At 42.7% G+C, this 26,983-nt stretch overlaps 1 protein-coding gene across 7 annotated transcripts in view; it reads left to right on the top strand.

Annotated features, from left to right (window-relative positions):
- Nucleotides 1-26,983, top strand: part of TUB (TUB bipartite transcription factor) — a 135,645-nt gene that overhangs the window by 67,104 nt on the left and 41,558 nt on the right. The window contains exon 1 of one of the 7 annotated variants that reach the window (XM_068148044.1): nt 1,910-2,265. The exons of the other annotated variants lie outside the window; for them this stretch is intronic. Coding sequence (XP_068004145.1) covers nt 2,228-2,265 — 38 coding nt within the window. The 5' untranslated portion in view covers nt 1,910-2,227. Of the gene's footprint in view, nt 1-1,909; nt 2,266-26,983 lie in introns of those variants that run through there. 7 annotated transcript variants of the gene reach the window in all.

Here is a 26,983-nt window from a genome sequence, read left to right as displayed (position 1 = left end):
TCAGCCTTGAGAGCTTTTGACTCTGAAGACATGAAACTGCTAGTGTTCATCTTTTCTCTTTTCTATAGAAGCCTCAGTTAATGGGCCTGCTTACATAGCACACAGCTTGGTACTGGGAGACAGGATCTCTCTCCTGCAGCTACCTCCTCACACTGATAACACTGCCAGGTAGTGAAGTCCATTATTTCACAGTTCCAGACTGTGCCCGACTGCAACTGAGGTCTGTCAAGTCCAGTGCCTGATGGTGGTCAAGACAGCAGCATCCACATGGACACCTTATCCACATGGATGTGAGATAGTTCTTCCTCAGAGATAGCTCTTCCTCAAAGACAGATCTCATCTTGACTTTTTCAAAATGTTTGCATTCCAGTTTCTTGTTTTAAAACAAAATACTATCAGAAATGTTTATGACAGAGAAGAATATGGTAACATTTCTGTTAAGTGTGCCATCCTCTCTTAACTTGCTGACTTTCTGCCTCCAGCCATGTTCTTTGGTGAACTGTGTAAAAAGTATCTCCTTCAATCTGTTTTTAATTTGCTATACTATAATGTTGTCTCTCTCTCTTTTCCCCTGCTATAAAAGGAGGAGAACAAAAGTTCCTTTCCTACTGTTCTGCTATACTATTCCAAGGCACTTTTTTGGCTCTCTACTCAGATGTGCAACCTTTGAGTCTTAATCATTCATCCTTTTAGTTCTGCGATACCTTGAAATGGGATCACCTGTATCACCCTTTCCCTGCAAAAGTTCACATCATTGAGCAGAAAAGCTACATTGCCATTTGAGGATGGCAAGAGCTTCAAGTATTTGGCACCTGGGTGCTCCTCTCTGTCTTAGCCTTTCTGGGGTACAGTGGGTGGCACGCTAAACTCTGATGTTTTATTCCCCAGTACCTTTTCAAAAAGGTGACTTCAGCTAACTCATAGCAGTTTTTTATGTATCTCCTTTACACACAGTACAAATGTTGCCTACAACAAAGCTTTTGTAATAACAGGGGCCAGACTGCCATTAGTCAAAGCAAACATTGTTCACTAATCCTTCTCTCTTGCTAGTTCATTGTTTCATCATCTTTTTTTCTCACTAAGTCAAGAACTGTTTCTGCACACATATGGTCTGACACAAAGAGGAGAAGGGATTTATATGGTCAGTAGTGTAAATGGGCTTCACTTCTACTGTGGTTGCAGAGCTGTAGTAGAGCTGCTCCTGCCTGGCTGGGCAGATGGTGGCCTGCAGCACACTCGTGTGCCAAAAGCTGGGCTCCTCGGGGAGCCACACCTGTGCTTTGCTCCCAGCCAGCATTAACCTCCCACCGTGGCTTCCCCAAGAAGGCTGGCTCTCCTGGGGGGTCAGAGCCACCACAGGTTGGCTGCAGCGACCGCGTCCAGCAGCTCTGCATCACTGCGTGGTACCGTGTTAGCACGGAGAACGCGAACGTTTCCCTAGAGCCGCGTTAAGCTTTTACTAGCAGACCACAGGTCGCGGCTCCTCAGCCATTTTGGGTCGAATTGCTGAAATTTACAGATTTTGACGACAGGCCTCGACTGAGGAGAATGTAGGCTCAAGCTGAGCTCTCCTCGCACCTCAGCCCTGCCTCAGTCGACTACTAAGTGTGCTTGCCCGCTGCCTGTCTCAGCACCCGGCCGTTCCGCGTTAAGCCTGCCGAGCCCAGCCCTGCCCGTCCGTCGCTGGCCGCGGAGCCCCGCACATGCCCAGTGCCGGGGCGGACGCCGGCCGTGAGTCAGTGGCGGCGCGGCTGACGGGGCAGAGGCGGACCCGGAGCGGAGGGCGGCTCGGCCCGGCCCGCCTCGAACGGGCGATGCCTCAGCGCCGCGGCGGCGGTGGCAGCGGCTGCGGGGGGGCAGGCGGGTAGCGGCAGCAGGGACGCGGCGCTGCTGCCCTGCCTTTCCCTGCCCGCCGCTGGCCCTTCCTCCGCCCCCTCCCGCGCCCCCCCTCCCCCGCTCCGGTGCCCGACTCAGCTGCCGCTCCGGGCAGGGAGGAAGGGCTGGGAGCCGCCTCCCGCTGCCCCCGGCCGTCCCCCTCCCCATGCAGCCCGGCCCGCCGCTGGGAGCCCTCCCCGGGAGGATGTTTCTGCGGCCGCTGCCGGGATAACCGGCGCACCGTCCGCCCCCGCCCCGGACGGAGGATGCTGCCCGCGTCGTGGCGGGTTCCGTCTCGGGCAGCAGCGGCCGCGTTCCCCTCCTCGGCTCCGGGCAGCGTCGCCGGGGAGAGATGACTTCAAGGCACCAGGCGGACTGGATCCCTTACAGGTAGCGGAGAGCCCCGCTGGGGGGCGGTGGGTAGAGCGGTGCGGGCGGAGGCACCGGGGCTGCTCCTGGGATGGAGCCGCTGCCCCTCGGCGGGCACCCGGAACCTGGGGCGCGGCGGGAGGTGATAGGTCCCACCTGGGGCAGCGGGGCGTGGGTCAGCCCTGTGCTTGCCGGCCGGCGGCTCCTGTCAGAGGGTGTGCCGGTCCCACCTCCCAACTTCGGGCCGGTCCCGCTCCGCAAAGTTCAGGGGCTGTTCTCTGGGGAGAGCTGTCAGGCCCGCGGAGAGCAGGAGCGCCGCTGGAAGATCTCCTGACAGGGACAGCTCTGTTCCCTGCCTCCGCCACAGGGCCCCCACAGCGGGCCAGGCGGCAGCACCCGGGGCGCTGCGCCCTCGGTGGCGGGTGGCGCCCCTCAGCCGCGAGTACGCCGGCGCTGGCGGGCGCTCGCTGCCCCTGTCCGTCGGGTGCTAGCGGGAGTGGGGCGGGGGACGGCGGGCAGGGAGCAGAGCGTTCTCGGCCGGCGGTGCCGCCATGGCGAGGAGCGGGATCGCCATGGCAGCGCCCGGCGGGAGGCTGCCATTGGCTCCGCCGTTGCCATGGACTACGGGAGCCGCCGTGCGGTGGCTGCTGCCCGGGAGCCCCGTGCGTCAGCGGGCGGCGGGAGCCGGCCCGAGGTGCGAGCGTAGCCCTCCGTGCGGGGCGCGGGCCGCCTCGGCCCTCCGCTTCCTTTCCAGTGCCTGCCCCGAGCACCCGGCTCTGGCGCGGGGGCGTGCGCTGCTGGGATAGTTTGTCTGTGTCTTGTCGGTACGAGGAGGGAGCGAGAAGATAGCGCTCCGGGTGGCGTGGGCTCTGTTGGGGAAAAGCAATAAAGCCATTGCTCAACTTGCCCTTCGGAGTGCCGTTAAACTTGTAGGGGGTTTAGTTGTCATTAAAGTCACCTTTTCAAGCGAAATTCGTGCAGAAAGAAATCACGGGCGTTTCAAAACGTGTCCCGGACAAGATAGCAAAGCATGTTTGTTTCATTTCTTTGGTTGTAAATAAAACAAGGCAGATATCGTAACATCAAGCTTTTTAAAATGAAACATACAGAGTGTGTTTTAAAACAAAGGCAGCTGTTCAAGCAGGTCAGTTGTAGTTTGCCCCAGTCTAAGTGACAGCATTTGTATCAACCATGTGCCACAATGAGTGCAGTATAAACAAATCACTTCTTAATGCAAGGAAAAAAAAATATAGATGCACAAGTGGAAGCCTGCTGCTTTAATCTGTGTGCATGATCGTTCTGTTCAATAGAGGAGTTGGAAAGAAAGGAATCTGATGACAGCAAACCCGAGAATATCCAGTCTCTCTCCAGAAGCTCTTTCAGACCACGTGTTTTGAAAAGGCGTAAGGAATTGGCAATAAGGCTTCAGAAATGACTAGCGGGTGCATTCTGATGCAATTTGAAGCCTTGTAATGAAGGCAAAAATACCAGAAGAACAGCTGTTCATGGCTCTTCCCAGCAGCAGAGGAACTGCTTCTCTGTTCTCTTGCTGTACACGAAGTTCTGCGGAGGCCAATGCCAAAAGTTTGCTGCGGGGATTTGTAGTAGTGGCCTTGAAGGAGTGAATAAAACATCTCTTCGTTCCTGCTCAGTGCAGTTCAGAGAAGCAAAGGGAAACAAAGCAGTAGATCTCCAGATAAACACAGATCTGATGACACTCATGTCTTTTCTAATATAATATTATTCAGTATTAACCATACTTTTATGTCTAGAAACTACTGAGGACTGCCCCACACCAAAAGGCAAACAAGCCAAGCTTATGCTCTGAAATGTCTTTGTTTAGACTTCTAACAGAGGTCTCTCAAGAAGTTGAATTATTTCTCAGTCTTCAGAGTGAATTCTGTTAGAGGTGTATCACTGCAAATTTCATTAAACTTCCACATTTAAAGTATCCTCCAGGATCCCTTAAAGGTACTTGCCCAGGGAACAGTAGTTTCTGAATGCCTGTGTGACTGAGGTTGCACGTGGAAACACTGTATTAGTAAATTCTATCCAAGTACCATTCTACAGGAGTGAAATAGTCAAAGAGGGAGAGTCCTGATGTGTCCCCTGTGGAATAGTCCATCTGCTCTCTGAGAGCAAGATGCCTGTCACTTAGCTGCTCCATTGCTTCAGATTCTTGTTGTAGTGAGTTCAACAATTGCTGACTCTCAAAGCTTAGAGACCTGTTTCCCACCTTCTTTACGGCCTGGGTGGTATGTGATAGTCAACAACGTCCCTCCTGTTAGCATAGGAGACAGAGCACAGGCTTGTTGGGTGTGATGAAGTCTGTAAAGATCTATGTGATATAGCCTGAGCATTGTGCTAGAAAACGCTGCAAGCCCTTCTCTGAGCTTGGCAAAGCTATTTCAGTTTTAGCATGGGCCTTAAAAGGGTGGCATAACTCCTAAACCTATGTTGCTCCTCTTAGCAATCAAACACATGCAGCTGTATACCTGAATTAATTCAATTAGAGAAGTTTGTTTGTTTGTTTGTTTTTCTGAGGTAAAATGCCATATTTGTCTTTATAAGTGAAATAAAACAGAGGGAATCAGTTCTTTCTGTATTGTGCACAGCTCATTAAGCAATCCTCACATCCAAAACTCACAATACATATTATTTTTCCACTTCTAAGATGTTGAGAATATTTTGAGTGAGTTAAGGAAAAAAATAGCAGGGAATTCCTTCAGTGTCAGTGCTAGCTTTTGCATACTGAAGTGGATGAAAAATTCATATTTGTGAGTTTGGCATCTTGCCCTTTATGTCTTTTTTTCTTCTTTTGTATATTCTCCTTTTGAAACACTAGTAGTCATAGGGGATTTGGGTTTGCTTATGTTATGAAATACAGTTAAGAAGTAGCTTTTTTAAAAGCAAATATATTGCATTTGTTATCTTGAAACTGTTTCATATATATAAATGCTTAATCATAAGCTTGAATTTCTATGAAGCTACACACCAGGTTTCAATGAGCTAGGAATTAGTCTTTAAACTGAGCCCATTTTAAACAATGTTTATGTCCTTTATTAGAAAGAAACAAAGTAATTTGCCCTAGTGTAAAACGGCAGTTGCAGTTCTTGTAGCTGCCCCAAACCCCAAAGGTGGTTTCTGATGGTAGTTAAGAGTAAGATGTAGCTTCTTGAGGAATTATGTTCTCAAGTACAGCAGTCTTCCTTCGGTATCTTTTAGCAGTTTCCAGGAGAAAATACAAAGCATAAATTTCTGGGAATCATTCCAGATTCAGGTTTTTTATTAAATATATTTTGATTTCATAGCTTTTCCCTTTTAACATATAGAATTTCTCGAGTTGACACACTCATTTTTATTTTTGTGCTGGCGTGGCTTGAATAAGCAAACTCATTCCTCATACTATGTAAGTAAAGTTAAATGAAATTGTTGCTAGCTAAGATAGAAGTATTAATAAACAGTAAAGTCCCATTGGCTCCCTATTATGGTGATGATTATGATGATGATTATTATTATTACTACTACTATTATTATATTTTCACTTGCTTCTCTAACAGAAAATCTTAACTTGAAGAACAGCATTTAACCTATTTAATGAGAAATATAAAAGCACTGGCAGCTGAAAAGCCCAATCCACATAGGGATAAATTTGCTGCAGGTCCCCAGGGTTATCTGTAAACCCTCTGTGTAATTCTACTGGGACTTGGCCTGCATGGATAAAGCGGCCATAGCCCAAAGGGAGCCCATGAACTGTGCCATGGAAGAGCTGGCACTTTGCGTGCAGGGTGCCACATCAAACAGATTACACAGCATGCATTTGCAGTGCCATAATACATCTTGGTATGTGCACAATGATGATAATAATGTACATGATTTTATTTGTGACATTTGTTATGTTCAGGGTTTTGTAGCTTTTATGAGTTTGCTCTGAAGTTTTGAGGCTGTGCTTAGATATTGCAGCTATAACCAGTCACCAGTTATTTGTAAAGTGCAGGATTATAGTTGGATGAAAATTGCAGAGCCGTGTTGTAAATTCATGAATCATGCCAATTAGAGCAGATAAGAAGATTTCTGAAAGTGGGATGCGTAAACAAGTCCTCAAACAGGAACAGGCTTGAAGGCAAGGGTGTCCCACACTTGTTTCTAAGCATTTATTTGAGGTACTGGGATATTACCTCCCCTTAAGCCTTGGCAGTCTGACGGCAGCAGTGCAGGTGAAGTGCCCGCCCCGCTGCAAGGTGCGGTTGTGACTGAGTGTGTTGTGATGCAGGCTCGCTCAGAGCTGCCTGCTGTGGGGAATGGCACTGATCATTTAGGAGAGCTGCTTTTCTAAGGAAAAGGGTACAAAGAGCATGTGTTTCCTCTAAATTAGGCTGTCTTGCCAGGTTATTGTGATGTATAAAATTAGCCTAGTTGTGTGCTTTTACAGCACTTAAGTTAGAGCCCTCCTTTAATGGGGGTCTATACTCTTATACAGGGTGTTACTGCTATAGTGCAGAGACTCCAGCTGAGATCAAAGTCCTGTTCTGCCTAGCATCAGTGTTTGGGAGCTGTACAAGCACATGGTCAGATGCAATTGCTACCCTGAAGCTGACAGCCTAAATCAACCAGGCAGAAAAGAGAGATGAGAAAAATGAAATATCACTTCAGTTTTACCAGTGAGGGAAGCAGAGATCTGTGGAACTTGCAAGAAACTGGCTTAAATGGAATTGGGACAAGGCTCATGGGAGATCAGCAGCAGAGCTGAGAGTGAAACCTAGTTGTCCTGTGCTTTACAGTGTGCCAAGGGTTGGTTTAAGTGAGGGGCTGAAGGGGGTTTACCACTTCTTGCAGGATGTTCTTTGGGCCTTGTGGCAGACAAATGGCTGTGCCAGCTGTCCTAGAGTATTGTCACCCTGACCACCTTTGCAGTATTAACACCCAGATTGAGAGTAAAACTCATTTCAGAATAGCCCAATGAGTTTCTGGTAGCAACAATCATTTGCAGGTTTCTGGCAGTGACAGTCATTGACAAGCCATCTGTGCCAGATTTGGATCACAGCTGGAAAGTGAATATAAAATGATATGTCTTCTCTTACTGTTCCTTGAGTCAGGCAGTCTTGACTCTTATGCCTGAGGGTTTTTGGACTTTCTTAAAGCTGCATCCATTTAGACATGCAAGCAGCAGCTTTTCTGGAAGGTGGTACTTTTTATCAGTAACTAAAAATTGCCATTCTGGAGAACTGGATTCTTTTCACACTTCCTCCTCATTCCTCTTCCCTTCATACTAATGACTTATCTTATTTTCTAATTCATGCTTTTCTGTTCTTTCCCAACAGATTCCTTTTTGCCATTTGTCCCTACATCTTGCTCTCCTTGCCTCATGTTCTGCCTGCTTTCTCTCTTTATCCCTTCAAGATTATTAAAGAAAATAGGATTTTTTTTCCCTTGCAAGCTATATGGTACCTGCAGAATGTATTTTGTTGGAGACTTTTGAATAAATCCATCTCAGCTTCTCGTATTGAGACAATTTCAGTGTTTGCATCAGTTTATTCTAACATTATAGCTTTAAGCAAGCGTGGATGTTAAAATCAGTGTTTGTTTTAGATCTCACTTATTGCTGAAGCTTTGGTTGCAGCAGTGTAGGAAGACCAGTAACTGGGATTAGGAGATGCCTTTCTCAGTGACAGTCTGTCTCATGCAAATGTGGGCTGGTGGGGAACTGAAGAGCTGGTCTCTCCCAGCTTTGCATTCTCTTTTGTCATGACATAATGGCAGGATAATATCAGCAAATTTTGAGGACTCTGAGCTGAGAAGATAACACCTCTTTGGACTTTGTTTTCATTTGTATTATTTGTGTGGAAATATACAGTGAGACAGTCTTCAGAATCTTCCATTTAGAAGATAGGTACAACATACAAACAGAAAGATGTTGGCATACTTGCTGCTTGTAACTTTCGTTTACAGACCTATGATCATCAGCTTCTTTTGACTGTCCTTTTCTTAAGAAAATTGTAGGGAAGGGGATAGTGACTTAACTAGGGAAGGAAATGTGCTCCCAGAGAAGGGTGTATGGAGTGTGCAAAAGTAACTATGGGAGAGAAGGCAGAAAGATCGCAGTAGTTATTTTGGACCAGGGTGAGTACACATGACAAAAGATGAAACCATGTTTTGCTTACATAGTTGTCACAGCTGTTTTGCACCAACTTGTTTTACCTGATTGTTGATGGTAACATGGCTTTTTTTTTCCCATTAGCCATAGATGCATTGCAGGCCATCTACTGAATAATTTTATATCTACCTTGTGTGGCTTTGTGATATTCAGGAAGGTGTTTCAATGCTCAGTTTGCTCTGTAATTAAATGATTTACTAGATGTATTATTATTTTCTTCTTTTACATTATTAAGAAGCTAAAATATGTCTTTACTTTTCCTTTCAGTGGTTACAGTAGAAGTTGCATTCATACTTTAGGATTGCTAATAAAATGGGAGATCACAGATTTATCTGTTATTTATCCCTAAAGGGAAAAGGTGACCCAATTTAAAGCACTGTGGGGAAATGCAGCAGGGCCTTACACAGCAGAGGACAATAGCTGCTTCTGCCGATACTAGAGCTTTGCAGGTCTTGGATGCTGGTTCTGGGCAGTTAGACTGCCACCCTTGCACCTGGAGAGAGGCAGGGATGCTGTAGTGTCTAACACCACTCTCTGCCTTCTGTGTAGTTGTGTGGTTGCTTGCAGGAAGCACACAAAAGAGGTGCCGCAGGAGCCTTTCTGTTGACTTAATAGGGAATTGGATTGGTTCCACAAGCTTCTCTGAGGTCATGTTTTAGCTGAGCAAATAAGGGCAAGTGGTCTAATACACATTAATATGAATGCATGAGGGCACTTTACTTGTGAGTGACATATTTTCCTTGTTCTCTGACAGTGCAAATGCCCAAGTTACTCTTTCATGAAGTTGAGCTTTAGCTTGAGTTCTCAGATGTTTACCAAGATCAAGTCTTGAATTGCATATTTCAGTGGAAACCTCATGGTTCCTGTTGAGATGCATGTTCACACAAGTCTGTGAATATCATAATTTGTAATTAATATAACGTATTTGACACTGGTAATGAAGCCACAGCACGAAGTTTTTAATGGTAATTTTAATTGTAATCACAGTTCTAACTACCTGCAGGTGAGAAATTACAAGATGTAGAAATTCCCTGATTAACTTCAAATGATGACTAAGTTGGAAATTGTATCTGCAAGTGAAATAAGATACATCAGTGTTTGACCCATCTGTAGGGAAGGGATCAAAACAGGTCTGTCTTTCAAATTTGGTAGTAATTTGAAAGCAAAACGAATAAAGTTAAAGGTTAGGGATTTCCACTAATCGTCCCTGTGCCACTGCAAGGAGCATAAAGAAAATTGATCTCTGGTTTTTCCTGGAGCAGGTTGTTGCGAACCAATGCTATTGAAGTAGCATTTTCACTTTTCTGCAGAAACAACAACAACAAAAGTTAATGTATTGAATCATGTTGCAATTCTTACTCCTGGAAATCCGAGTAAATTGTTGGATGAATTGTAGAAATGAAAGGATATAACTTGTCTAGGCAATGACTTAGACTAACTGCTCCTGTCGGGTTGAGTGGCAACTGAAAGACTTAACACACTTACTGTGCTTTGGAATTCATCCCACTATTTTTGGCAGATATCAATCCCAAGACTCAAGCCAAGAGTGTGAATTTCCATTAAATAATGTTTTGCAGACTTAAGGATTGTGGGAACTCTCGTATGCCTACCTAAAACTTTAGGTTACTTATATGCATAAATAATGCATCTTGGGGGATGCTGTATCTGTGGAGCAGTGCTTAATTAACATTAATGGTGTCTCTACACACCAGTGAGTCAGACCTCAATAATTGATTCTTTCAGGTTACTGACTCTTAAATCACTTCACTAGCTGTTGTTGCAGATTTAAAAAGTGAAGTCCAAGGCTTTAGACAAAGTTTTTGTCCTTGCCCTAGAATAGCACTAGCCTTAGGTTATTGCCTGCCTGTAAGAGCAGAGCTCAGGTGCCTCTGCATATTGTGTATTATTAAATCTATGAAAGGATGGAGAGATGGGGAACTCTGTAGCTTTGCTTGGTGTTGAATTGGTTAAATTCTTTCTTTCTGTATTTGATCTCTGTGGTATGTCCATGCTGCATACTGCAGTGCAGTAGAGAGACACTTGGGCAAGCTGCATACGAGGTAACACAGATACTGAAAGCTGTACAACAACGTCAAAAATGCAGAAGTGATTGACTCCTTTGAGGAGCAGTGAAGTTCAGCCTGTGAGGAGGTAGGGACTGCCATAGTTAAATTGTTTGCAGTTGCTGGCTTGTTTACAGCAGTGTGGGTTATCTGTCATAGCACAGTCCACAATGGACATGTAACAATGAAAAATTCATTAGCTGCTCCAAATGAAGAATGTTAAATTTTGGCTATTTAGAGCACTAGCCACTTATAAATGACCTAATCTAGGCTCTGGCTTTTCAGAATACAATGGTAATTCTTCTTGGATATGCCAGATATATTAATTATGAAATACTATAGTAATACCCAGAGGAAGTGGGCCATCAGATCAGTGCAAAACAATCACGACATTGCTGGCAATTTGAGGCATCCTGGAAGATGCCTTTTAAATGTTAGCTATTTCAAGTAATGCTTCACTGTAGTATTATGGCAGTATAGGTGCAGCCTGAAAAATTGTTAATTATTTCCTTGGGGCTTGAATATCACTGACAGATTTTAATGATCAAGAAAAACCAGCACAGGAGAAATTTAAACTAAATAAAAGGTTCTCTCTTTTCCTTTTTTGCTTTTTCTTCCTTCTTTCTTTTTCCCACTTTCCCTCCCCTTTTCCCACTTTCCCTCCCCTTTTCCCACTTTCCCTCCCCTTTTCCCACTTTCCCTCCCCTTTTCCCACTTTCCCTCCCCTTTTCCCACTTTCCCTCCCCTTTTCCCACTTTCCCTCCCCTTTTCCCACTTTCCCTCCCCTTTTCCCACTTTCCCTCCCCTTTTCCCACTTTCCCTCCCCTTTTCCCACTTTCCCTCCCCTTTTCCCACTTTCCCTCCCCTTTTCCCACTTTCCCTCCCCTTTTCCCATTTTCCTTCTCCTTTTCCTTTCCTTCCCCTCTTCCCATTTTCCTTCCCCTTTTGATTCAGAGGCACCTTCTGTGATTTAATAATTTAATGCTGTATGCCTGAGGCTTTGCAAGATAGAGGCTTTTTCAGTAGTATTGGAAGGAACGAAAGTTTTCCAATCCTGCACATCTTGTGTCGGAACAATTTCCAGACTATTCTGTTGGAAATAATGTGAAATTATGCTTGCATAGCCTGGAAAGTGAGATATGCAAGTTCAAGCATTCAGGTCTCTGCCCTGTGTGTTTAATTCCTTACAAGGTCTTTGTAACACCTCAGATGACTGCCTGGACTTGCAGGTTATTTGGTGGTGTGGGCTGGGCCTCTCCTTGACACCCCCCCCCCCCCCCCCCCCCAAAATTTTCTCCTGAAAATCTGAATTTGACAAATTGGCATTCTCTTACAAAGATTTCTGGCAAAATAATCCAGTGGACTCTAGGCATGGAAGGAAAGATTTTAGGCCTTAGAAAATGAGTTTTACTTACAATACATTATGACATCTGAAAGCCATTGTTCCATTGAAGTGGTACAAAGCCATAACAACTGAAGGAGGTAGTAAGGCAACTAGGAGCTGATTGGAAATGGCTACCCAGTTGCTGGGCTTTTAGTTTATTGATTGAGGCCTTCCATCAAAATAAAAATATTTTGAAACAGAGGATTTAAAAACATGTGGAGGGTAGCTGCCTTTTAGCATTAGGCTGGGACAGGCCTTTCAAAGGATGAAACGTAATCACACGCTGGGAGCCTTAAAGAGTCTATGGCTGGATTTTCAAGAGTGCTCAGGGTTACTCTGATTATCTGCTCATGTTACTTCCTAATTGTGAACCTCTTTGAAAAATCTCAAGTTTCTGTTGAAAATCCCTAATGTGGTGGAAAGAGAATGGAGCAGAATGACTCTTGTGCTGCCTAGTCAAAATGACAAACAGCATATAATATGTTGCGGTTTTCACAGCATCACAGTATCACAATTTTCACGTGTTCTTCGCCAAGAACAATTCATTCTCCTCTGAAAAAGCTTATTTTGAAGAAAAGAGCAAGATATGTCGGAGGCAGAGAAGCTTTCAGTGCATTGGGTGGTGAATTGTAAATACATCCAATTGACATTGCGAGGAGTCCTCCGAGTGAGACTGTGTGTTGGGATGAAAATTCAGCTCAAACCGTTTTAGTTAACAGCCAGCTCTGCAGTTTTGCATTTACTGTGGGCTTGGATTAACAATGCAAAACATGGCTGCGTGTTGTGATTAATAGCAAATAGAAAGATGGTGTGCTGTATGGTTTTGCTTTGCACTCTGCACTTGATGACTTCTACCGTGTTGCTAATTTTTCATCTAAATGGCTCTGATATTTTTTTCTGCATTATTTATTTTCACTCCATTAGAACAGATCTACAGCTAACAATGACTGTGTCACTATCAATTATTCCCCAAGTTATTTACTTGGGGAAATAAAAGACATTTGTTTCTGTTTTGCAACACAAAATGCCTACCTCCTTGCTGTAATGATACTTGATACTTAAGGAAACTTAGTAATTACTATTTTTTCTGTGGTTCTTACCCTTTTTGTGCAATTCCTCTGTATCTGAAAATCTGATTTGTGAGTGTGAGGCTCTGTCCTGCCACACTATCAAATGGCAGATGCTGGGTTTGGGGAGAACATCATATGTGCTGCTAGGAGAGTGCCTGGACATAATATGGGTTGAGTTGCATTTGTCAGTAAGTCAGTGGCAGTGTTTCTTTATAATCTTCTTGCTCTTCTTAAATCTTTTCATAATCATGAAGCAGATAAATATTTAAGCAGGATTCCAGGTCTCTATTTCCATCCAGGAACTGTCATCAAAAGTCTTTCTAAAGTAGATTTGAAATTGAAGCAGAGGTCTTTCTGTCAGCAGGTGGGAGCAAGAGCGAGCAGGCAGATGTGTTCCCTGGGGAGCAGCATGGTTCATAAGCATACACAGCTTCAGCAATGCAAGTGAGCAGTCTCTGGTCACCGCTGCAGGCACTATAGTGATACTGGTAGGCCATGGAAGCACAGTGTCACACATAACTCTCATATGCTTTGGTAGCGCTGCAACACTATCCCAGAACAATACACACATAGAGGAAGCTGTTGCTGCCCTGTGCATTTCTAGCTTGCATGTGCCAGCCAGCTTTCTTTCCATAATTATTGGGGCAAACTCTGCCTCATCCTGTTCCATTTCTGGCTGGGTCCTGAAAGAACTAGAAAATGGAACCTTCAGAATGTGACAGAGTGAAGCTGAGTGATGTTCAGTGGATGAGCCTGCAGGCTGAAATGGCTCAGCTTGTATCCTACAATAAACACTAGCTCATGGGTTGTGTTGAACTATGAGATCTTTGAAGAATGTGCAAGTAGAAGTGATCGTGTGCTGCACCAATTGGATATTTTGTGCAGTGGGCAATTAGTGTTCCATAAGGAAATGAGAAAATGCACTGTCATATATATTTATATGAGAGGAATACAAAAACATCTGCTGGTGTATGAGTGCTGATTATACCCAAATAGGGGTGGGGTGGGAGGGGGTGTGTGGAATCTTAGTTTCACTCTTTTAAAATAGTCCTTTCTGCTTTACTCAAATGCATTTGCAAGTAGCTTCCTACAGTGCCAGAAGTGGTTTAATTACACTGCTGTGGTTCAAAGAGGTTTCCAGCTTTGTTTGATCCAGTTTCCTCTACCTGTGATACCTTTGCTTGCTTATTTGTGTTCCAAGTCCCTTGGTGGCCTGGCTGGACCTTGGTGTGGTGCTCTGGTGCACTGCCCCTCTGGGGTCCCACCCTCACCTGCTGTGCTTTGCCTGGGCCCCTGGGAGATGCTGCAAAGACAGAGGTGTATGAGCCCTGTGTCACAGCTGGCAACACTGTGTGTACAGCAGAAGGGTGGCTTTTCCAGGGTGAAAAATCAGTAGTGAGATCATGGAAGGGATTATATTTGCTCACTCTTCCATTTCTGCCCTTCTTGCCTCTGAAACAGATTATCTTTTTTGTTTCTTTTATTTATTTCTGTTTGTCTTGTTTCTAAGAAATCCAAATTAAGATATGCATTTACAGGTATGAAAAAAATAAATGAGCCCAGTACAATGCCTTCACAATATGCTGGGGCTGGAAAGGATTTTCTGCACATACCTGTAAGAAGTGGTCCTAGAACCAGTACAGCTTTTGAGGACAGAATTCCTAAAGCTGTCATTCAGAATGTTTCCCTATGTGGATTCTCATTAATAATATTACTAAGTCAAGTCCTAAACTTTCCTCTCCTCAGTGAGGCTATTTGAGGTCTTTGCCTCTACCTAGACACCGCCTTCATCATGAAATCTTTTGGACTTAGAAAGTCCCTGTTAATTTTAGCTGAAATTAATCAACTGAAGGAAAAAAAACCCACATAGGCATTATAAATACACAACCCTTTCTTCCTTAAGAAACCAGGCAAAACCCTCTCATTACGTGGGTACTGAATTGTCAGTGAAGGAATTTGAAGTCTGGCTGCTCTGATCAAATTTTATTACAGAACCTCTGTGGAAATTAGAATTCTTCCTGAAACTTCCAGAGGTGCACTTATTCCCTGCTTTATGTCTTGTGCCTTTGTGGAAACTGTGGCATTAACGTACGTCTTTCCTGCGGGACACAACTTAAATACTTCTTGGACAAAGACCTGTGTGCTTTGAGTTTAATTTTACTTGCATGGCATGATGTGCTTCCTGTGCTAGAAAATGGGCAATCAGTCTGATAATCACGTAGTCTTATTCGTTTCTTTACCCCCATTTTCACTGAAAATGTTTCATAGGAGGGAAATAGCAGGCTTAGCAGTGTGCTCTCTGACAAGGTTGCATGTGGCACATCAGTCCCCAGTGGAGATTGCTTTTGCTGTAATTGTTGCTAACAGGCATTCTGGCAGGTGAAGTGGAATAATTAAAATGGCAACTTCAGTGGCATATTAAAAAAATATGAAAAGGCTGGTGAAAAGCCCTTGCCTGTAATGGATTGCTACCGATGTCACAGCACCTGAACAGCTCTTTGTTCAATAAAGACTCTTTACATCTTATTCTTCCAGCCTTCCCTTTACCATGTTAAACACAAGCTTAAGACAGCCTGCTGGCAGATAGATTTGTGTGCTTTACTGTGGTTTTTTGTGTCCACAAAAAGTGCTGATAAACTTTTCTATCCTGCTTGTCAACACAATCTTTCTTTAGTGTTAATCTGATCTAGCTCAGCTGTGATCTTTTTAGTTACACAGAACCAAAGATGGTTTATCTCTAGACTTTTTAAAAGACAGGCTGGAGCAAATTAGACCATGCTTTGGTTTCTTTGTTGAAAAATGGAAAGCATGGCATCCCAGATCTGTAGTGTCTTGAGTTGCCTCAGGACCTGTTTCTGTGTGTCTGTCTCTGTAGCAGACGTGCTACAGAGAACATGGCTCTCATCAGTGATGTCTCTCTAGACCTGTGCTGTATTTGAAATTAGAAACAGAGACTTTTTTTTATTTTACTATTAAAATGTTTGGGATGGGAAACAATTTCCACCTCCTCTGAATACATAGAATGTGACATTGGCAAAAGTCTAGATTCTGGCTGTTCTTTATGTCTCAAAGCTATTTTTCTCCAGCTATAAACACGTAGGAGAGAGTACTTCTCACAATATAATAGAGTGTTGAAGATTCATTTAAGCTCCACAGGTCGAATCCACAGGTTGAAATTCAATGTAGGACTAGCATTCAACTTTGCTTTAACCGTGTTTTAAAATGGAGAGTTTCTGTTCTATGCTGTAATGAGTCAGTAGATTTTTTTTTTCCTTTGTTACTTCTGGCCAATAACCTTATCTCTCTCTTTCAGTGGGTTCATAATATGCCTGAATCTTAGAGAGAAGAGAAGAAAAAAGACAAGGGAAATGATTTTGTCTTAATTGGTAAATGAACTGCAGTGTTCTCGGTATCTGTATTTAGTGTGAAAACAGCCATTAGAATTGCAGATTTCGCTCTCCATTTTGTTTCTGGGAACTGACAAACGTACAATTTGCAATCCTATATAATTGTAATCTGATTTTAGAGAGCCATAATTTCTACCAGCATCTAGAAATACATCATTTGAGTGTAAATTTTCAGTACACTGTGCAGGGCTTCATGGCACAAACTTAATGAGAGTGATACTGCTTAATTCCTTGGCTATTACGCTGCTATTGTATCCTTTATCTATTTCGAGAGGTCAAATTATACTGAAAATCTGTGGTAGTGCATGAGTGGCAAAACATGCTTGTGGTTTTGTAGGATAGCTCTTCTTTGCTTTATAAAGCATGGTACCTATTTGCTTAGCAATTATCAGAGGGTGAAAGAGGAAAATCATGCTCAGCTTGGGTAAGAACAGTTTGAAAAATAGTCGATTGGATAAATGCTGAAGGCTTCTTTTGATTTAATGCTTGTAGATATGTTGGTACAGTTATGGATGACAGCTGCTTGCCAGCTTCAGATGAAATACAAGCTAGAGTTGACATGCCTTTAAAAATCTAATTATCTTATACATGCTTTGTTTTGAAGAAAGGGTGACTCTTGTGTGTGTGAAATGTTTCTGCAAATCTTAGGAGTTTTCAAAACAGTTACAAAACCCCACTTTTATTTTGGTCTTTCTTTTTTTTGTTGTTGTTGTTCTCCTTGGTTGCTGTTTGACAAAAGTGGTGAATATTTAACAAACAATTTAGAGCACAAAGATAAAAATTCTTTCTTGTCAGCCTTTTCTTTTGGTGCTCACCATTTCACATGCTGTAAGCTTTTAGTGTGCAAATCCTTAACCGTTTGAGTGGGCTCAGATTGCCATAGTTTTCCCTGGGAATAAGAAGTTTTATTAGTCTGTTCAGACTCAGAACCATAAAAATGAGGTGGCATGCATATATCAACCCTTTTATCTCTTCTTCAAATATAGTGAAAATGGTGATCTGGCGTCTGAAATGTTTTGCGTGGGGGGCTGATGGAAGCTCACAAACAGAACCACACAGGCTGTTCATGTGGGGATGTTTTCAAGCCTAGAACAGACAGTTATAGTTAGAAATATGAATTAGTTGGGTCATGATAATTAGCTTTTAAGTTTCCTGTAATTTGATAACCATGTCAAGTATAAGCTGTATACTGCAGAGATTTTTGACTGTAAATCCAAAGCTTTTTAGGGACACCATTTCCCAGTTCGCTGGAGCCGAGTCTCAGTGCTTTCTGACTGCTCTGCCACAACCTCATTTCTTGCTGGCAGAACACATTCTTGCATGTCTCATACATGTTTTAGAGCAAAATCTCCTGTCTTTAAAGGAAGGACTGCTATGTCAATTAACTACCCAGGGCTGAACGAATCCAACATTTGACTTGGAGCAGTTAATGATAGTAGTTTCCCAAACTGTATTAAAAAATAAAGTAGTAGCTTTCCAGATTTTCTTTCCCATGTTTTTTATGAACACATAATCTATGTATATACAGTTAAATATGTCTTGTCTGGTTAGCTGTGGAGGATATTTTGGGTTTCTTACCTGCTGAAATATTAATGGCATATACTGCACCTGGAACAGCAGTGGGGAAATCCAGAGGTGTCACCCCCTCTATGTGTTTCATGTGCTCTGCCTTCTATAGTTTCCCCTAAATTTCAGTTTATGATGTACATGTGCTTTCTGGTACTGGCCTTGTGAACTGTTTTTCATGTGTGCTGTGTTTGCCATGAGATTCTGATCAAAGATTTGATTAAAGACTTCCTGGCTTAATGTATTAGCCTGACCGCTGATTTGAACTTAAAACTTTACACACCAGGTGGATTCATGTGTGCTCATCATTTGTATCAGGGCATGTAATTCTAGCTGTTGGAATCTTTCTCATGTCAAGAAAGACTGACGCAACCCTAGAAACTAAAGCTTTGTGTAAGGGAGTATCAGTAATGGAGTCAAAAGATCGCAGGGAGTTTGCTGAGTGGACATTTACTGTTTTGGATGGTTGTTTTGTGAAAGAAATTTGATGATTGAAGAGACTTAAATAGCTGAAATCTTCCTGTTGAGTGGCACAAGGAGAGCCCAGGCCTGTTTGTACTTCCTAATACGATTTCCACCAGTATGTTTACTTGGGTAAAAGGTGCTTCATAATTGTCAGAAATAACCAAAATGTAGTCAAGAAACATAGTTGGGATGTCAGTGATTGATCATGAAGATGGCAATGAAAATATTCCGGTAGCACATATTTGGTCAGTTTTAAATTTGACAAATATATTTGAAATACTTAAAGCTGGTATGCTGAACTAGGTATAGAAATTCAAATGGGTGAGATCACTTAAAGAGTTCTGAAAATCAAATGTTTAAAATATATTCCATGTACATATCTTAGTCTGCAACAAAAGGGTATGTTGCATAGCAATGTTCACATCATTACTTGATGTGACACTTCCAAGTGCTTGTAGTGAAAGCCTATTAAGAGGGCTATTTCTTTCTCAATTTGAAATATTAAAATGCATGTCAATATATTTGGGGTTAAATAAAGTATGGTCAGAATACTGAACTATGGATTTAATGAGACAAGTCAGGGTTTTTGTTTTCCCCAAAACTGTGTCAAAGAGGGAGTATTTTTCCCTTTTCCATATATTATAGAGTCATAGAACTGTCAGGGTTGGAAGGGACCTCAAAGATCATCCAGTTCCAACCCTCTTGCCATGGGCAGGGACACCTCACCCTAGATCAGTTTGCTCAGAGCCACATCCAGCCTGGCCTTAAAAACTTCCAGGGGTGGCACTTCCACCACCTCCCTGGGCAACCTGTTCCAGTGTCTCACCACCCTCACAGTGAAGAACTTTTTCCTAACATCTAATCTGATTCATCTAGTTTTACCCCATTCCCCCGTCCTATCACTACCTGACATCCTAAAAAGCCCCTCGCCAGCTTTCTTGTAGCCCCCTTAAGATACTGGAAGGCTACAATAAGGTCTCCTTGGAGCCTTCTCTTCTCCAGAATGAATAACCCCAACTCTCTCAGTCTGTCTCCATAGGAGAGGTCCTATGGCATAAGACTTTACACAGTATTCCTTATTATACTTTTCCCTTCTCCTGTTTATTTTCTTTCTAGAATTACTTTTACTAGAGAAAGTTGGAAATGGACACAGGCTGAAACGTGGTTGTGGGGGTGCAACTTCCTTGGCGTCAGAGTATATGGAGTACCTCATCAACATGAAGTGCTGTTAGAAATAATGACTTGGTTTTCATTATTTGGTACAAAATGTAGGCCAAATGGCGATTGTTACTTTTTCCAGTCATCAACATCTTACCAGTCTTTGAATCTGTGTCAGGTACTCAGGCACCAGGATCTGACAAACTCAACGTTTCCACTGAAAATGTTGTCCAAGATTGGAAACTTTGCTACTTGTGTGGAAGGTAACTACCGAGAATGAACTCAAACCAAAATGGAAAACCTGCCTTCTTCAGTTACAGCAAAAGAATACTAAATTGGATTGTAAAGACTGTATGTGTGTGGGGGAAAAAGTGACAAAATATTTTGTCTAAGGGTTAGTATTTATCATGAAATGACATGTCTTCCCTGAGAAACTGTATTCCATAGAAACTGTAAAACCACCTGCAGAAAGGAAAAAGGAGCTTAGCTGTTTCACTTCACTAACTTCTGTCAGAGTTACAATTCTTACTGTTTTCTTCAGTTTTGATTGTTAGAGCAGGTAGATTCTCTCTTTAACCTTCACATTTTCAATAAATTGATAGCTTAATTTTACTATTCCTTTAAATAACCAATAAATCACACAGAATCACTAAGGTTGGAAGAGACCTCAAAGATCACCAAGTCCAACCTCTCACCACAGACCTCATGACTAAACCATGGCACCAAGTGCCACATCCAATCCCCTCTTGAACACCTCCAGGGATGGTGACTCCACCACCTCCCTGGGCAGCCCATTCCAATGGCTAACAACTCTCTCAGTGAAGAACTTTCTCCTCACCTCAAGCCTAAACTTCCCCTGGTGCAGCTTGGGACTGTGTCCTCTTGTTCTGGTGCTGGTTACCTGGGAGAAGAGACCAACCCCCTCCTGGCTCCATCCACCCTTCAGGTAGTTGTAGACATTAATATCTTTCTCCTATCCTGTCCCAAAACACATAGGTGGGCAGTGGGAACTGTTAATAAGTTGCTGCATTGGTGAATTACCCCAGATACCATCTTTCTCAGTAGCAGAGTATTTGACCCACACATTTATGCCTGTTTGCATGCTTACTGCAGGGAGAAACCCCACTGAACACCTGCAGTGCTGACCCTATTCTAGGGATCAGGGCTTTCTTTGTTAAACATTTCATGATTATACTATTATTTTAAAGACCAGCATTATTTTCAAGTTAGATGCTGTACCTGTAATGCTTCAATGAAGGTGTTTCCAAGAGGAGTTAAGACTTGTTTGTTAATCTCATTTTCCAGGTGTCTTGGAGAGTTATACTGTTTGCTGTACTGTTTGATGTACAATAGGTCCAGTGTGCTGCCAAGTGGACAAAACCACATTTCATAGAACAGGTGTAAGAGAGGGAAGGAAAGGAGCCAGCAGTTTACTGATGCAGGTTTTCTCTTGACTGCAGTGGTTCACAGTCTTTCCCATGTCAGAATCACGGAGGTCTCTTCTAAATGATGTCTTTTACCACTGCAGTAGTAGTGGAATAGGAGAGGTGTCATGGTCCTCTGAGGTCCAGGTGGAGATCTCTTGTTCTGCGCTGTATGTGTGAGTGCAGACTCCTCATCCAGAGAGTACTTTTCCCTAGTTTCTGCTCATTTAATTTACTGTTTGTGGTGGTCAGATGCTTTGTACATTACTGGGTTGTTTTTGTTTGTGTGTGTATTTTCTTGGTTTAGTGCTTGAGATTAGCTCAGCTTTAGTCCTGCGAGTGAAATCAGGCTGACTGGGTCTCTGCCGTGGCTGGCAGCGATGTGTTTTCAATAAATGCACTTCCTGAAAGTCATGTCATTTGTCATCTGGATCCATCTGCATTGCAGGTAGTGTATCTCCAGGTCAGGGCTGGATTTTTTTTCACTTCTCAGTTTGCTCCTATTCAGGCACTTCTCATCGATCTACTTTAAATACAATTTTAGCGTAGCTCACATAATACCCAGAGGCTATTGTGTGTACTCCATCATTCATGTTTATTAAATTAATCTCTCTCTTTTGGGATATGGACTTTCTTTCTAATATTTTGTTCTGTGTATGAAATAGTCCAGCCATCCACTTTACCCTTAGGTGTTCTTTTCATTACCTGCCATTTACTGCTGTGTGCTGTCTTACTCGCCTCTGTGTAACTGCAGAGAAAGAATCTGAACAAATACTGGTGCAACTGATCCTTCCAGGCCAATAGTGGCAGCCCTGTACTTCAGGTTATTTAAAACATGCAATGTGCTTTAGGGAATAGGTCTGCTTTTCCTCTTGTTAGATCTTTTCCTGACTTCTCACCACTCTCACTGAGAGCTGTCAGCCTAGACATTGCGGATCCTGAACTGTAGTTTCTTTTTCCCCTGGTCTTCAATCTTGTTCTTGAAAGGTGAATAGCAGTTTTCTGATTGAACTCAGAGCTGGATCACATTAATGCAAAGCATAGCTACAGGATCTGTGGAGTACTTGCTGTTCCTTTCAGCACCAAGTCTGTTGGACTGTTTGCTTTTGGTTAGTGCTTGGTTCTATATTCTGTAATACTCCCATCCTCAAACAGATTTTTACCTGACTCTGATGATTTAGTTTGAAACAACCAAACAAACACAACTTATTTTGAGTGAAACATATAGAAGACTTGACTTCCACACTTTCTGCTGGTTTGATATACCACTGGAATTGTAACTATTTTGATTAAATGTGCTAATTAGAGCAAAAGTAGTACTGTGTGGTCATGCTGAGGTTTTGGCTGGTGTTAACAATTATCTGCATGGAACTAAGGAAAAAAAAACATGAATGTGTGCGCCTGTTGTTACATTTTCTGTCAGCTAATGTGCTGGTGTAGTCTGCTGTGTGGCTCATTTGCAACACTGATGGTTTAGTTTTGTCTGATGTCAAAAAGGAGGGCACAATTCACAGAATCTGGAAGGGACCTCTAGAGTCCTCCAGTGCAATGTCCTGCTCACAGCGTGGTCATCTGTGAGGTTTATATACTTGGGTCTTTGAAAATACCAAGGATGAATGAATGCACATTGTTTCTGGACTGCCTGGTATTAGGTATCTTCAAAGCTGTCTCTTCCCAGTTGTTTAACATCTTTCTTGTACAAAGGGGTCAACACTGGATGCAATTTTCTAAGGGCTCTCACAAGTGCAGAGAAAAGGAAGGATGTTAAACACTCCCTTTATCTAATGGCCATGGCTCTGTCAGTACAGCCCAGAGTGCACTTTGCTGCCAGGACACACTACTGGCTCATCTCCAGCATGCTGTCCATCAGGAACCCGCATCCTATTTGACCAGATGGCTCCCAGCCAGTATCATTTCAGGCTCCTGCTGACCCATTCCTTCAGCCAGTCAGGGTCCCTTTGGACAGCAGGCCTGCCCCGAGTATATTGACTGGTCCCCCAGCTTGTTGTCATCTCTGCAAATGTGACAAGAGTGCACTCAGTTGTCTCCTCCAGTCCATTAATAAAGATGTTATCTCTTGCCCAGGTGCAGATACTTACCATATGATTGAGGAGGGATAGAATTAAAAACTATTAACAAATGATGTTTTGCACTGACTTACTGGAAAAAGAGAAAAGTTCTAGAAAGTTGGGGGGGTTGGTGATTTTTAAACCTCCAAAACAGAACTGTTGGACAGACACAATAAGCATCATAGACCTTAATGTGCACCAGACATTTAGATAACCCTTCCTGAGGCAAATAGGACCAACGGTTCAGGAAGCTCTCATCTGGTTCATTTTCTCATTTTTAAGCTAGTTTGCTAGCCAGGATTTGAAAATAAAGCATTTGGTTCTGTAATTATTTGTGCAACTACAAATTCAATCTCTGCTTTCAGCCATCTGCCCTGCAGGCATTACTTTTAGTGCCATTTGGATCATTGGCACAGTGTGTGATCCTCTGCATCTTCGTGTGTTATGTGGATGACTTGGTGCTGATAATTCTGATACAAATATCAGTGTTCATACTCCTGCTCTTTTTCCTTTGTCTCTTTTAGTGTTTTTTTAAGGGTCTTCAGAACAGCTGCATGGCCAGTGGAAGCAATTCTGTGTTCCTGGACAGGCGTGCTTTTATTTACTGTGTGAGGTTCAGAGCGAAACAGTTTTATTCCTCTGAAGCTTCACGTAAGGTATTGCAGTCTTCATTTCTGCAGCAGTTCCTGGTGTCTGGACTTTACTGGTCAGTTCAGTGGTAACTGGTGTGTGCACCAAGAATTATAGGCTGTTGCCCTCCTTGCCATATGAATATGATGTGGGAGAAATCCAAGTTCTCTTGCTGCTGTTGGCAGTAGAAGGGCAAATTAGGATTGAATGTCCTTGGGACTGCTCCTCAGTGACAAACACAGGCAGACTTTTGCTTGCTTAGATGACCCAGGAAAGTTACTCATTTTATCACAAAGATAGGAGCTGCAGGTTTTAGTGTAAGTCAGATGACTGAGCAGCTGCTTTTGGGGTCAGGAAACCTTGATGATTCCTAGCAGGAGCCCGCATAGTCTTTCAGAGTGATTTGTTTCATTTCAAGGTCTTTGATTAGGGTCTGACATTATAATGCTCTCCCAAGGGCTTCTGGTGAGCTCAGCATAAGGCATACATAGGGAAGCAGACCTTATTTTATATGGGGACTTGCAGATGTGGGGCTTTGCAGATATTAGCACCTTATAGAGATGGCTGACTTCACTGGTTGTGAATTCATTGAATGTCTCTTGTTTGAAGAGCCTGTGTGCCATTCCCTCTGGAGCATGACTTCAGCCTGCAGGTTCCTGACCCTGTTAATGGGCTTTTACAGTAGCATTTCATCAGTGCTGCTGGAAAGCTTGTTCCTGTAGGCTTAACAGTAGCATTATCCAGAGCAGTTGGGTTTTATGAAACTACAGAGACCTTGTGGAAGTATAGAGCTTATAGAGAAATGTAATTGGGTGAAATGACAGATGGTATCCACTAAGCCAAGTGCTATCCCTTTGCAGGAATTTTATTTCATGTGTTTTTAGAGACTTTGTGATGTTTAAATGGCACATTGCACCCATGCTTGTCCCTTTGAGTCAGCTGTGCTCTGAAAGCTCCCATAACCTTTCCACAGCAATGTATCAACTTCCCTCACAGCAAGAGTGGATGGAAAAGATCTGAGTGATGTGGAAGATTAGTCTGATGTAGTGTAGGGCTTTCCCCCCCTTTTCTTTCTATTTAGTTTGATCATCCATTGCTTTTGAATTGAAGTTGAAAATAGCAGAAGAAACCGGGGATGAAAATACCTCTTCTAATCTGCCACTGCCTCTGGTTTGGTCTTACAAATGGGAATCATATTTTCTTACACAAATCCTCATCATTTTATAATGTGAAATGTTTGTTTCAGTAATTTTCCCTATGTACACTCATTTTTCTTGTGCAAAGGTCCCTGATTTCACCTAGAGTTTTTGGGTGCTGCTATTAGTAATGCATTGTCATGAGGCAGCAGAAAGAGAAAATGCAACCCAGTCTATGAAAGCTTAGTGGTAGTGCAAGTCTGTTGACCAGGAGCACTTCTCACTGCAATTAATACTGGGCTGCAGAGATGTGATAGATATGATTTTGGACCTTTGTCCTGGTAAAAAAACGTTATTGTAATGGACAACGTTCCTTTATGAAGCAATGTCAGGAAGGAACAAAACCATTGCCTCATATGTCAGGCAGAAACAATAGAGCTGCTTTACTGTGTCAGACATTAGCACAATAAGTAAAATCAGTGACTACATGCATCTTGCACTTTATGATTGAAGACATTTCTTCTTAGTTCTTTTCTTTTGCAGTGGCTTCCTGAAATAGAGGCATTTTGCATGTTCAGAAGTGAATTGCAGAGTTTCATGCAATCATGAAGCTTTATCCTTAAGACTTGATTGGTCTTGGGTTTCTTCCTACATTATTTTGAAGGAATAAAGATTGGGAAGAGCTTAGAATACTAAAATTCTTGCTTGTATTTTTGTCTGATGACATGCAGCAGTATAGCAAGCCTGGTTATTTTTGTGTTGGTTGGAATTCATGTTGAAGCTATCACTGTGAAATCTATTTTGTGCCTTAAAAAGGTAGCACAAAGAAGCATTGCTTTGACAAAAAAGAGGATTGTTCATTTAATGTATTTCCCTTTAGAAAATAGCAGGTGGGGATGTCTGAGTCAAATGCTGTGTTTAATAGTTGAAAATAATGCTGTCTAAATTCAATACTTAAATCTCTGTGGGTCTTTGTCCAGGCTGCTGATAGCAGTCTTCACAATACAGAGCTATAGGCTTGACTTCTTAAGGCCAACATCCAGTAAGTTCTAATGGGTAGGTTGCTGTGTTTGGATGAATGGGTCTTCCCTTGAAAATTATCTGCAAAGAAATACATACAAGCTCTGATTTGTTAACTGAATTTGGACAAGAGTATCACTGCAGACCTGTTGTATTGCATACAGTGTAAAATTGCTTTTCGTTTTAAATTGATCAAAGTCCTAGCCACGACGCCAGGTGGATATATGATACTTGATCAAATAGGAGTGAAAAATGAACCTTGCTGGAGGCATAGGATGCTTTAGCATGCTCAGCAGATTGCCCATATCTATGCATATTCTTTAATAATTCCATTTTTATGAATTATAAAGTTATATTTCTCAGTTAAGACTGAGTTTCATGATTCTGCTGGGATTTTCTAGCATCACATCAAACATGCGGGCAGAGTTGTTCTAACAGCCACAATCTCTAAGATTAGTTCCTGTGGTGGCCCTGCCATGTTAGAGCCATAACTTTTCCTCTGTACTGGGCCTTTAGTTTCTGAACATCCCAGTAACTTGGACCAATGAGCAACAAAACCATGGCCATTTCTGAAACTGGTCAGGATAGGCTGGGTCCTCACCAAGTACCCAACTCTTTCAGAGAAAAGAGCAATTCATTTGTGCTTTTCAAAGACCAGGAAGGCTGTGTTTCTGCTCCTAGACTTGTGTGGTTTCCAAAGAAAGAAAAGGGTAGGTTCTCTGGATTTCAGCTTTTGACTCCTGGAGCATCTGTCAGAGTGCATGACTGCCAGATGCTATGGCAAGATCATCTGATAAGTCTTTCTGCAAGGCTTTACTGACGTGTGAGGAAAAGGGTCAGTGGTGGTTGCACCCTTGCATCTCAGTCTGCTGCAGCTGTTTTTCAAGCAAGAGTGAGGACTTAATGGAATTGCTATGGAAACAGAACTTATTTTATTAATGTATTTATTGATGTATACATGTGTGTATTAAAACTCAGATAGCCCTTAATGGCAAATCATGGGAATCATCCAGTGTCAAGGGAGTTCCTCCACTGAAAACGAGGGAATGCGACATACTGGCTGCTAATCAGCAACCCCAAGGTCCACTAGTCCTGTAGAAAACACTGAAGTACAAGGTCTCAAACCGGAATTCCCTGCTATTATAGCAGAAGTGTGTATAGGCTACATTGGATCCTCTTTTTATTTGGATTTG

Source organism: Melanerpes formicivorus, unplaced genomic scaffold (genome assembly GCF_026170545.1).
Source record: "Melanerpes formicivorus ecotype bairdi unplaced genomic scaffold, bMelFor1.0.p_v2 SCAF_16, whole genome shotgun sequence".
Lineage (NCBI taxonomy): Eukaryota > Metazoa > Chordata > Aves > Piciformes > Picidae > Melanerpes > Melanerpes formicivorus.
Note: the sequence above shows the minus strand (reverse complement) of the source record. Positions and strands in the feature narration are given on the sequence as shown.